Source organism: Balaenoptera acutorostrata, chromosome 2 (assembly GCF_949987535.1).
Source record: "Balaenoptera acutorostrata chromosome 2, mBalAcu1.1, whole genome shotgun sequence".
Lineage (NCBI taxonomy): Eukaryota > Metazoa > Chordata > Mammalia > Artiodactyla > Balaenopteridae > Balaenoptera > Balaenoptera acutorostrata.
Genome location: NC_080065.1, coordinates 46,341,568 through 46,355,477, shown reverse-complemented (window position 1 = coordinate 46,355,477; position 13,910 = coordinate 46,341,568). Strand labels below are relative to the sequence as shown.

The window sequence follows — 13,910 nt, the reverse complement described above, 5'->3', positions numbered from 1 at the left end:
GTACACTTAAAAATGGTTAATACAGTTAATTTTGTGTTACATATATTTTACCACAGTAAGAAAAATTGAAGAAAAATAGTAGAAATAGCATTTCAGCCTGCTTTGGACTTCAACAAAATGAAACACTACTGCCATAAGTTTAACTTCCTAGCCCAGGTCCTACCACTTCCACCCATCTTCCCATCCACATCAACTTTATAAAATATGTAGGCGAACCAGATGGAAATAAGTGGTAAGGGAAAACAACAGCTCCCTTATCTTGATTTGTTTCTCTTATTTGCCTAGGACCTCCCCTAAATTTGTTTTCAGATCCCAAAGAAACTCATATTATCTTCATATGAGTTTGGCTTAAACAGTTGTTATCCTGACAGGTCACCACCATTGCAACCTACTTCAACACCTTACAGAGTCCAATCTCCTACTGCCTTATATCAGGAACCCTGACAATTCCCTAAGCAGCCTGAAAGCCAAACATGCAACTTCCAGGTTGGGCAAAGGTTTTACAGCAAACCCACTAAATCAAAGGATACACTCTATAGCACTACACTCTCTCCTCTCTCCTTTCCTTTAGCTGTAAGTGGCTCCCAACCCAAAATATTCAAGCCAGAATGAATTCTCGAAAATTTAGAAAACATCCTCTACAAGACATCTTCTAGTCAGCTCCTCATCCACTGGATGAAGCCCTTAACCTAAAAATGGTTTTACCTTTTTGCCTTAACACATACCTGACAATGAAGCCAGAGTCCTGTTAAAAGTGTCTCCATGTGCTCCAGAAGAATACCTATCCTGTAAGAAAAAAGAAAAGACTTGTTTTCTACGGTGAATAATAAAAATGTGTAATCTATCTCACAAATACTACAAAATTTTAACAACTGGGTTTTGTTCAGAACAAAACAATAATAGAATGTAAGATTTTCTGAGTCACTGCATGTTCCTTTATTAATTACTCTAAAACACCTTCACTTTAACATTGTATGTATAGCGTATTAATATATCACTTAAAACACTGGTTAGCGGGCTTCCCTGGTGGCACAGTGGTTGAGAATTTGCCTGCTAATGCAGGGGACACGGGTTCGAGCCCTGGTCTGGGAAGATCCCACATGCTGCGGAGCAACTAGGCCCGTGAGCCACAACTACTGAGCCTGCGCATCTGGAGCCTGTGCTCCGCAACAAGAGAGGCCGCGACAGTGAGAGGCCCGCGCACCGCGATGAAGAGTGGCCCCCGCTCGCCGCAACTAGAGAAAGCCCTCGCACAGAAACGAAGACCCAACACAGCCATAAATTAATTAATTAATTAATTAATTTAAAAAAAAAAAAAAAAAACACTGGTCAGCAAACTACAGCCACAAGACAAATCTGGTGGGCTACCAGTTTTTGTAAATAAAGTTTTACTGGAACACAGCCACCCTCAATTCATCTACGTATGTCGATGGCTGCTTTTGCACTACAATAGCAAAGTCCTAACAGAGACCATAAGGCCTTCAAAGTCTCAAATGTTTACTACCTGGCCCTTTATGGAGTTTGCTGACACCCAACTTCAAATAAAACTTTAGCCACCCTACTTGAAAAGTATAATCAAATACTATTATTATATTACTACAATAACCAAAGTAATACATGAATAAATCAATACCTGCCAATACACAATATAGGTTACAGAGTTCAGTATTTTACAGTATACTCATCAAAACTGTACAGAATAAAGTAGAGCACAGAAGGAGAGTGGCAGATAACAATTTCTACAGTAAAGCATTACAGAAATTTATTTTTAAACTTCAATTGTTTTTATATGATGTGAAACTAATGTACTCACATTTTTAAAAAAAAGAATTAATTCTAAAGTAAAGAAAACCTCACTTATGCACTAAAAACAGTTTATCTACAGATGTATCTCGCAGGTGCACTAAAAATCCAATGAACTGGTGGATGCCAGCTACAGGTCAGAATATTCATGGTTAATTTCAATCAAATTTGCCACAGAAATAGTTCAAGATTGCCTTTAATGCTCCCAAATACTGACTGTCCCATTTTCCCTACTTCAGTCTCAAAATTTATTCGCTATTAATACATATGCATTATGCTTGCAATGGTGTAACGACTGTTGGACTCAGAAAATTCATAGCTAAATGTCAAGTTAATTTTGGAACCTTCCAACATTTCTCAGGGTATTCCTGGGTTAATGACAACATGAGTAACATTTTTCTCACTTCTAACTCCTAGGATGTCCTTATCATCATTAAATCTTTATTTCCTCTCAAACAAGCTTCCTCTACTTAAGGCAAAACTTTTGAACAGAGCTCTGAAATTCTTGCACATCAAAATCGGAATTCAATAATTTAAAAACGAAAAGTGACCTAAAATTTACAGATGATACTTTAATTAACTGACTGCATTAGAAGAATCACAATATTTTTTCAAATAAATTCCTTTAAATAAACCCAAAGCTGGAGGGAGTGCACCAAGGTAGGTCTCTTCAGGTAATACTTTTATCTAAAATTTCTTTCACAAAAGACACTAAATGACTTTAAAAACTACCTTTATAAAGCTCAAAAGTCATCCAGTTATTTTTCTGACTTATTAAAAATAGACAATAGAATCCTGGAAATGGCTTGGGCTACAGTAAAGGGCTCCAATTTATGATTACCATAGACATTAAAACAAGAAAAGTAATCCAGTTTTCCCTGTTTAAACTGAAACCCTGAAGACTTTTCTCTCTTTCCTAGTGGCCAAAGTATTACTGGATGAATAGAACCCAAAAAAGGGCTGGTTTTATAAGTGTTATAACACTTTCAGCATTATATAACTGATAAAAAATAATGAAACACTCTGGCACCAAAGAATCGAAAAATTACTATTATTAGACAATCTTCAGACTGTGGAATTTAATGTCCCACATACATTCCAAGGCAAATTTAAAAAAAAATTTTTTTCAACAGAATTCATCTTTCATCATAAAAAATCTTTAATCTTTTTCATTACCTTAAAAATAAATTAACTTCATATTTCCTTCCAGCTATTTTATCACTTCTCTGCTCCTTTGTAGGCAAAGTATCTTGTCTACAGTTGCTGCCTCCACTTTCTCATATTCCATTTTTCCTTCACGCCACTCTAGTCTAGCCTCCATCCTCACCTCTGCTCTGAAAAAGCTTATAATAAGGATATTATGTAATAAAATTACTACTTTTATGTTTCATCCTACCAGAACTCTCAGCAGCATTTGAAACAACAGACTCTCCTTCCTCTTTCCAACATTCTTCTCTGGCTTAAGGAACACACACTCCCCTGGTTTTCCTCTTGCCCCACTGGCCACTCCCTCCTCAATCTCCTTTGCCAGCTCCTCCTCTAATGTTCCTTTAAAGTTGGAGTGCCCCACAGTTCATGGCACAGCCCTCAGCCTATTTTACTCTATCCAACTTTACCCAACCTCACAGCTTTAAATCCCGTTAATATATAGGTAATTCGAGGATTAACCAAGATGGCGGAGTAGAAGGACGTGCTCTCACTCCCTCTTGCGAGAGCACCAGAATCACAACTGGCTGCTGGACAATCATTGACAGGAAGACCCTGGACTTCACCAAGGAGGATACCCCACGTCCAAGGACAGAGGAGAAGCCACAGTGAGACGGTAGGAGGGGCGCAATCAGAGTAAAATCAAATCCCATAACTGCTGGGTGGGTGACTCACAGACTGGAGAACACTTATACCACAGAAGTCCACCCACTGGAGTGAAGGTTTTGAGCCCCACGTCAGGCTTCCCAACCTGGGGGTCCGGCAACGGGAGGAGGAATTCCTAGAGAATCAGACTTTGAAGTCTAGTGGGAATTGATTGCAGGACTGTGACAGGACTTGGGGAAACAGAGACCCCACTCTTGGAGGGCACACACAAAGTAATGTGTGCATCGGGACCCAGGGGAAGGAGCAGTGACCCTGGGGGAGACTGAACCAGACGTACCTGCTGGTGTTGGGGGGTGTCCTGCAGAGGCAAGTGGTGGCTCTGTTTCACCGTGGGGATAAGGACACTGGCAGCAGAGGTCCTGGGAAGTTCTCCTTGGCGTGAGCCCTCCCAGAGTCTGCCATTAACCCCACCAAAGAGCACGGGTAGGCTCCAGTGTCAGGTTGCCTCAGGCAAAACAACGCAACAGGGAGGGAACCCAGCCCCACCCATCAACAGTCCAGTGGATTAAGGTTTTACTGAGCTCTGACCCCCACAGCAACAGTCAGCTCTACCCACCACCAGAGCCTCCCATCAAGCCTCTTAGATAGCCTCAACCACCAGAGGGCAGACAACAGAAGCAAGAAAAACTACAATCCTGCAGCCTGTGGACCAAAAACGACAGTTACAGAAAGACAGAGAAGATGAAAAGGCAGAGGGCTGTGTACCAGATGAAGGAACAAGAAAAAACCCCAGAAAAACAACTAAATGAAGTGGAGATAGGCAACCTTCCAGAAAAAGAATTCAGAATAATGATAATGAAGATGATCCAGGACCTCGGAATAAGAATGGAGGCAAAGATTGAGAAGATGCAAGAAATGATTAACAAAGACCTAGAAGAATTAAAGAACAAACAAACAGAGATGACCAATACAATAACTGAAATGAAAACTACACTAGAAGGAATCAATAGCAGAATAACTGAGGCAGAAGAACGGATAAGTGACCTGGAAGACAGAATGGTGGAATTCACTGCTGCGGAACAGACTAAAGAAAAAAGAATGAAAAGAAATGAAGACAGCCTAAGAGACCTCTGGGACAACATTAAACGCAACAACATTCGCATTATAGGGGTCCCAGAAGGAGAAGAGACAGAGAAAGGACCAGAGAAAATATTTGAAGAGATTATAGTCGAAAACTTCCCTAACATGGGAAAGGAAATAGCCACCCAAGTCCAGGAAGCACAGAGAGTCCCATACAGAATAAACCCAAGGAGAAACACGCCGAGACACATAGTAATCAAAGTGGCAAAAATTAAAGACAAAGAAAAATTACTGAAAGCAGCAAGGGAAAAACGACAAATAACATACAAGGGAACTCCCATAAGGTTAACAGCTGATTTCTCAGCAGAAACTCTGCAAGCCAGAAGGGAGTGGCATGATATACTTAAAGTGATGAAAGGGAAGAACCTACAACCAAGATTACTCTACCCAGCAAGGATCTCATTTAGATTTGATGGAGAAATCAAAACCTTTACAGACAAGCAAAAGCTAAGAGAATTCAGCACCACCAAACCAGCGCTACAACAAATGCTAACGGAACTTCTCTAAGTGGGAAACACAAGAGAAGAAAAGGACCTACAAAAACAAACCCAAAACAATTAAGAAAATGGTCATAGGAACATACATATCGATAATTACCTTAAACGTGAATGGATTAAATGCCCCAACCAAAAGACATAGACTGGCTGAATGGATACAAAAACAAGACCCATATATATGCTGTCTACAAGAGACCCACTTCAGACCTAGGGACACATACAGACTGAAAGTGAGGGGATGGAAAAAGATATTCCATGCAAATGGAAATCAATATATAGGTAATTCCCAAATTTGTATCTATAGCTCTGATCACTCTCCTAACCAACAAATTCATATAATCTACTGACTGGCATTCTTACTTACATGTTTTCTTAGGTATCTCAAATTGAACACAGCAAATTCAGAATTCTTGATTTTTTTTCCCTCCCAAATTTGTTCATCTTCCACGTATTTCCCATTTCAGTAAAGAGCACCATCATCCATCTAGTTGCTTAAATTTAAAAATGTGGCATCACTCTCTCTTTCATTCCCCATATCCAGCCCATCCAGTCCTATCAGCTCTATGTCCACCACTATCTCCAGGGTCCTCTCCCTCTCCTCCTTTTCTCTTTCCTTCTCGGATTTCATTTTCTACCAATCTTGTCTTATCTCACTGTGCTTCAGCAATACTAGCTATAGCAGATTGAATAATGGCCACTCAATGATATTGTCCTAATTCCTGAAATGTGTAAATGTTATCTTATTTGGAAAAAAGAGATGGAGCAGATATAATTAAGAATTCTGGGACTTTCCTGGCAGTGCAGTGGTTAAGAATCTGCCTGCCAATGCAGGGGACACGGGTTCATGCCCTGGTCTGGGAAGATCCCACATGCCGCGGAGCAACTAAGCCCGTGAGCCACAACTACTGAGCCCACGCGCCCTAGAGCCTGTACTCTGCAACAAGAGAAGCCACCGCAATGAGAAGCCCGTGCACTGCAACGAAGAGTAGCCCCCGCTCACCACAACTACAGAAAGCCCGCACGCAGCAACGAAGACCCAAAGCAGCCAAAAATTTTTTTTAAAAAAAGAATTCTGAAATGAGATTACCCCGGATTATCACAGTGGGCTCTAAATGTCATCACAAGTGTCCTTATGAGAGGCAAAGGGTATTAACACAAACACACAGAGAAGGCCTGTGAAGACAGCAGAAAGAGAGGCAGCCACAAGCCAAGGACTGCCCATAACCACCAGAAGCTGGAAGAGGCATGGATTCTCTCCTAGAGCCTACAGAAGGAAGACAGCACTAGCACTGCTGACACCATGATTTCTAACTTCTGGCCTCCAGAACTGTAAGAGAAATTTTTCTGTTACTGTAAGCCACCTAGTTTGTGGTAATTTGTTACAGCAGCCATAGGAAACTAATACTTTGTACTTCCTCCTGTTGCCCTGATACCCCAAGTTTGTTCCCTTCTCTGGATCTTTACACATCATGTCCTATTGGGACTCCTTCAGGTCTCCAGCTCATGAGTCATAGTCTCAGGGAAGCTTTTCCTCTCCACGTGATCTAAATCTACCCCATCCCAATATCTATCTCTCGCTCTCTTTCTCTCCCTCTCCCTCTCTCTCTCTCTCACACACACACACACACAGAGTTTCCTGATTTTTTTTCATAATATTTTTCACTCTCTATATTTGATTTTCAATGTGCTTATTCTGTCTCTCCCAGTAAAATAGAACATCCATGACAGTGAGCCCCTTATCTATCACGTTCACCACTATCTCCAGCACCAAGTATGGCTCAAATAAAAATGTGCTGGGACTTTCCTGGTGGTGCAGTTGTTAAGAATCTGCCTGCCAATGTAGGGGACATGGGTTCAATCCCTGGTCTGGGAAGATCCCACATGCCGCGGAGCAACTAAGCCCATGTGCCACACTACTGAGCCTGAGCTCCACAACTACTGAAGCCTGTGCACCTAGAGCCTGTGCTCCGCAACAAGAGAAGCCACCACAATGAGAAGCCTCCGCACCACAACGAAGAGTAGCCCCTGCTCACCGCAACTAGAGAAAGCCCACGAAGTAACAATGACCCAACGCAGCCAAAAAAGAAAAAAAAAAATAATAATAATAATAATAAAAATGTGCTGAATGAGTCTTAGGTCTTAACATTACCTTATTTTTAGAACACTTAGCTATAAAATATTTATAACCTCTTTACCCATCCAAATGAACCAATTGAGAAATTTCAAAATGTTTTAAACATAAGGGTTCTCACAGGTAGCTACAAATAATCTATTTGCATTCTGATGAACACATTTCTTTTTACCTTATACATACTCTTATTATTTTCAATTCTGGAATATCTTACTTTTTTTTTTTTTTTAGATCTTTTGTCTTTTCAAACAAATGAATACTTCCATTAACATGTTAAGTTGTTTTTTTTAAAACATGGTAGGGTTTTGATCTCAATTACTTGTCAGGTCTGCTACTCAAGCAAACTTATAGCTGGACAGCTTATGAACCTTGAAGATGCCTCTTCCCTGTCCATTCAGGGACCTATGCAGACAGTTCCATGTGTTTCTTCCCCAGCCCTTTAAGGGCCTTTGCAAATATCCTCCATTTTATGCCCAGAATACCCTGAAATGCATCAGAGTACTAAATCAACTTGTACAGAATATCAAGATCTCATCTCCTATTCTAGGTTCCATGTCAAATAAAGCTGAGTTACGTTGTCCAAATAAACTGACCAGATAGGTTGCATCAGATAGCATGCCACATAAAATTTAAATTTTGAACAAAATACATCTCTCCTCCTATGATCTAAAACAGAAATTAAAGCTCCCAAATACAGACAATACCATCCTCCATCCCTTCTTCTGATTCATCAGTCCAAGCCAGATCAGCCCCATTCACATTCCCAGTTGAAGTCTGGTCCTCTCTTCAGTTTCTCCAGCAATTGCTGCATGGAGTCATCTTCTAGAATTAATGCAGCTCTTTCAGCACCTCCAGAGCTAGAGAACTCCAACTCCGAGTGTCATGTATCACACATAGACCTAAGGTTCCAGATGACCTATCATATCACATAAGAAAGAGCAAAGCACCTCAAAATAGAAACAATAACCAAAGCCCAGGAACAAATATGTCTGTTGCAAACGCTTACAATCTAAGCCCTAATTTCTGTACGTGACAGCATTTTCCAAATAAAAGTTATTTCCCCAAACAAAAACATTTAGCAATCAAAACTCACGTTGACGTTATCAACTGCAGACTATACCACAAACCTACTGTGAGGACAGAGTATATACAGAGAAAAAAGGGGAGAAAACGAAAAGACTCTCTGGTTTTAGGTTCTCGTGGGCATCAGCCAACCTCCATCAGTTCACTGGAATCCTTTGGTCATAAACTGCCAATCCTCCTTCAAGAGGATTCACTTTTCTCTATCCCCTGGACTAGCTCGACCAACATTTCTACCATCATTGCAGTCTCTTTAGCCTTCTCCTCAGCCTTCTCATACTTTTTTGCCACTCTGCCCTTGACTCCATCATTTAGATTTGGGAGATGAGTGAGAGCACTTTCCTGGGTTTTTATTTGGATGAACATATTGTGTATCTCCCACAACTTGCTCCTATTCAGCATATATGATTTTCTGAGGTCTTGAGTAAGAGACACAGTATCTTCCCACATCTCACTGATGACTAGCAGCAGAAATTGCTAGAAATATTCCTCAGGCTCCAGCACCTCAACTTCCTTAGGTCTGCCAACCCAATGATGTCCAACCACCACATTTTCCCCTGCTACTTCAGAACTGCAGTATGAAAATGAACAAAGAAGCCATGAACTTTACCTTCTTATCTAAACAACTATTACAAACTTTGCTTTTACTGCTTAATAAAATTATAATTGTGGATGGACTAATTATCTCAAGCTGTTTCCACTTTAATCACAAGAGTATCTGCCTTCTGAAATATGCCACAAAAAAGGCAAAAAGATCAGACAGAAGTGATCACTGTGTAGACTTACTCCCACGGTCACCTAACAAGAAACATTACAACTAGCAAGCAAACCCAGTATCCTGTTACAGTCATCACACTCATCCATTCCACCACTCATCCCAACACGTTTGCATGCAACGTGCAAATGCCTAACCACTGGGATTTCTGGACTGCTGTAACTGTTACATTATCAAATTTCTCTCAACCCCACATCTTTTATTATTCTATCTTCAGGTGGTACACTCACTTCAAAAACTAGAATAGGGAAGTTCTAAGAACTACCAGAACAGTAGCCTGTTAGTTCAAAATTATATAACCATGTATCAATATTAAATCTCCAAATACGGATCCTGAGAAGCATTCAGAAGAGGCTGATCACATAATAAGGATAGTGTATAGCATAGGGAACTCTACTCAATACTCTGTAATGACCTATATGGAAATAGAATCTAAAAAAGAGTGGATATATGTATAACTGACTCACTTTGCTATACAGCAGAAGCTAACACAACATTGTAAATTAACTACACTCCAATTTTTAAAAATTAATAAAAAAAAGAAAAGGCTGATCACAGATATTGTTACCAATCCAAGATGGTCTCAGAGCCAATATAAATTGAACAAAAGGGAAGCCCAGCTGTCTCTCGAAATGGAAATTCAATTAGAACAACCAATCAAAATGGTGCCTTTAAAAGAAAATGGCTGAAGAAAAGACCTCAGATTCTTCCTACATAAAAATGTCATGTATTCATCCTTAGTTTCTACATTTCTTATTCAACCAAGGCAGGCAAACAAAGCCACTGACTGCACCATGTTCCTTCAAGTCAAGTAGGTCAAATAACTAATTGCACAACCAGTACCAGCTGTTAAGTTTGCAGACAAGTGCAAAAAGTTTACTACAAACTGGCCCCACACAAATAGGTACTAAGAATCATAAGGCAGAAATGTTAACATAAATTAAAATTCAACTCAGTGTGACCAATATCAAGAAACAAAGTATGTTACTGAATAGCACAAAGATTTCCAAAAGGTAAATCTGGAAGCCTGACAGTTGACCATCCTCAATTTCAGACACCCTTTGCAATAACCATGCACAACATGCTACAGTGCAGTAAGTATACTGTTTGAAGAATACTTAGTGAAGACAAAAATCTCAGAGTAAGAAAAAATAAAAATTAGACAAGTCCAAGTGGAAGAACATCTGTATCTGTGAGTTAAACTTTGTATTAGAACAAATCTGTTGAGAACCAGGGGAAAAAAGAACCATAAAATATTCTTTGACCAAGTAATTCCATTTTTGAAAAAAATACTCCCAAATTAAAACAAAGAATAAACTGTAGATATTCGTGACAATATTACAGTGAAAAGATAACAACATCTTAAATTTGCACCAACAGAAAATTATTTATGTTATGGTAGCTCTATTCCATGAAATATTATATAACCATTAGAAATTATTTTTAGGAAATTAGTAATATGGAATAGTTAATGCTGAAGAGTGAAAAAGCTGAAATCAAAAATTATTATTATGTACTATCATTACAATCTATATAAAAACAGGTTTGGGAAAAATAGAAGAAAATTTACTAAAAACAGAGCATTTGTGCTAGTGAGCAAGACTGTTAGGTGATTTTTCTCCTCTTTTCCCAATGGTGTTCCAATATTTTTATGATGAGAAGACTATAAAAAGATAACATACAAAAGATGATACTTCTAAAATAAGTCCCAAAACAAGAAACACGATAAATTCAGATTAACATCTTAGCTATTTTAATATAAACTTTATATACATACAGATCAAATCCAATTGAGACAAAGAATTACTTATCTTATGATTTGGGGTAAATTAAGAATTTCCACTAAGACATCACTTGAAATACAAAGTGTCAGAATTGACTAACATAAACACCAACTGGAAATTCTAAAAGGAAAAAAATCAACTTTTGGAGACATTTTCAAGTACGTAACACTTACGTAAAAGCAACCCCTTAAAATACACTATCTTCTAAAGTAGAGTCTGTTCACCTTATTAAGTCAATTTTCAAGTCAAAACTGAAATCCAAAAACCCACTCCATAACCCCTTCTTCTGAATTCCAACGTAACTCTTCAAACACCATTGAGAAAAAAGATCTGCTGATTTGTACATTTGAAGATCAAACTGATGTTACCATCTGAATCAGCCTAATGTTTTTATCTTGAGAGCCCTGCTTGTATGAAACCAATTTTCAGAATTCAAAACGTCAACCAAAATCAAATTATATTTTTTCAGTTTTCTATATGACTGTATCTCAGAGACATTCAACCACATTAGCATAAGCTTGCTTTCACCCACAAGTCCTAAATCACTGAGATTTAAATTAAATTGTTAATATTATTATATACATTTTAGTTTTTAATTATCAAATTACCTCAGACTATTTTATTCTATTTGAGGCTTAGCGTGCCTCTTCATCATTCCCCATGAGATAGTTAATAACAATCACAGGGAGATAAGCACAGCAAACTGTAATTTAGAACTTTCTCACAACAGTGATTTTCAACTTCGATAAAATCAGCAGCATTTAATAACTGCAAACTTTAAATTTTATTACCTTCTCAAATACAGGAACATAGGAAGACATATGAGGTTTGATTATTTCTGCTTCCCAATCTTCATCTCCCATGGTGGCTTCCAGTTCTATTTTCATAAAAATACAAACATGCACATTTAGCCTCAATTAGAATCAGAGAGATCAGAATCGTATCTTTAAAAGCATAAACCCTCATCATTTCACATATACCCCTCCAAACTACTCAACTAAGTGTTGATCCTTCCCAAAAGTTTTTGCAAAAAAAGCAATTAAATTTTGTTTCTTCCCTAGAGACAGCATTTATGTCCATCCTTTTTCTCTTTAAAAATTAATTGAGCCACTTACCTAATCACTCTAGCAATCACCATGTCCCCACTGATGTTTAGGCTTTCTCCCAAAATCTGCTGATAGAATTTATCTTCTCCATCGAAGGGTCCCCAAACGTCTTATTGTATATTAAGGGGAAGGGAAATTTTTCAGATACTACTCAAGGTTTCTCCCTTCACATGCCTCCCTTCAAAATTAGGTAAGACGTTTAGCTTGAGGTTTTTGACTTAGTTTCTTGCGGGGGAGGGGGGGGGTGGGGGGAGGGGAGCGGGGAGAATCAAGGCCTCGAAGTTTGGCAGGGAAGGAAGCAGTGGTTCGGTGGCCCAAATACCTCCAACAAAGGACTGGCTTCGCCAAGCAGGATTTATACACAGTGATACTACAACCATCCCTGTTCAGAGAAAAAGACGAGCAGGGGCTGGTCAAAAAAGCTCCTTCACCTCCTCTGCAGGCCTCAACCTCAGACTTCGGGCACCCACGGTGCTTTTGGACCCTCCGACAGAAAGCAGAATGACGCCAAAGGACGGCTTCAAACCCCCGCCCACCCCATCCGTCCTTCAGTTGGCCCAAAGTCCAGCTACTGGGAAGCCCAGAGGGTCGGGATGAGGCGCGTACCGGGGGGAAAAAAGCCGCTGGCCCACTCACCTCTCCGCTGCTTGGTCTCCCGGGGTCCTCGCAGGCGCTGACGCCGCTTAAACGGTTGCACGTGCAGGACGCCGGCTGTGTCAGGTGCGCTGCTCCAACAACAAATGGCACCAGGAGATGAGTGCCATCAGCCAATCAGCGGTCAGTCAGCCGCGCCGTCCCGCCCCCATCTCCAGCCTCTCCTACCCTATTTGTTGGCGTTCTAGGCCGCAGTGGCTGGACCCATTAGGCTCCTCCCAGAGTGGCCCGTTAGGCCTGGGGTAGAAGGCTGGCCGTGCGCCGCTTTTCTCTAGATTCATGGGTGGGGTCCTCAAACTGGAGAGGCTATAGAATTTCCGTATGCAAGCGCTGCAAGTCAAAGTTAAAAACAGCAGAGGAATAAAATGCCCTCCCACCTACCTCTTTAAGCGTTTTCTCTCCCCTTTTTGCCTACTGCAGTCCCTGGCAGTTGGCCTATTTCTGAGGCGCTTGCTTCACATCCGGGGGATTCCCGAGTGCTTCAACGTATGGCTGAGGCCGGTGGAGGTGGTGCATTTCCTTTTCCTCCCAGTGAAGGCAGGGATGAGGCTGTCACGCTGATACCCAGAAAGCTGTAAAGAAAGTAGCTTGTCTTATAGAGTTGGGGTCCAACTCTTTGGGAAGGAGACGCTCTCTGATCCAGAAGGAAGAAGGAAATTCTGCTGGTGTAGGTCGTTCATCAGCGCTTGGATTTGTGGCCCACCTGTTTATATCCCTAGAGTTACTGGCCAAACCTAAGGGTGACCGAAGGTCATTTTGGTACTTATGTTCTCACCAATCAGATATTCTTGTTCTGCCCCACAAAAAGTCAGGGAAATCCCTCCGTATTTTCCCATCCCTCCAAAAGGCATAACAACGGACTACTTGAAAAGTGTCATTTTCATTTTGGGTTCTATTTTCATCATTTTCCGTTCTCTGAATCTTTGTATAAATTCCCGAATACTTCATAAATATAAGTCCCAACACAGTCCAGCACTCAGGCACAGAGGTTGAGGTACCTTATGGGCACGCTTCATACTTCTCAGCTCTAGAACCACCATTACTGATCTGTATCTTCCGTCAAAAATATGTCAGGATTTATTTAGTTAGCACCAAACTTTGTCAAACTATTTTCAAGGTGAATTATCT

General features: G+C 40.2%; 1 protein-coding gene across 3 annotated transcripts in view; it reads right to left on the bottom strand.

The window, feature by feature from the left end:
• Nucleotides 1-11,885, bottom strand: part of DDX4 (DEAD-box helicase 4) — a 67,479-nt gene extending 55,594 nt beyond the window's left edge. For all 3 annotated transcript variants that reach the window (XM_057540620.1, XM_057540622.1, XM_057540621.1), the window contains exons 1-2: nt 11,814-11,885; nt 726-786 (exon numbers count right to left, since the gene is read on the bottom strand). In XM_057540620.1, the coding sequence (XP_057396603.1) occupies nt 726-786; nt 11,814-11,885 (133 nt within the window). The remainder of the gene's footprint in view (nt 1-725; nt 787-11,813) is intronic.
• Nucleotides 11,886-13,910: the final 2,025 nt, after the last annotated feature.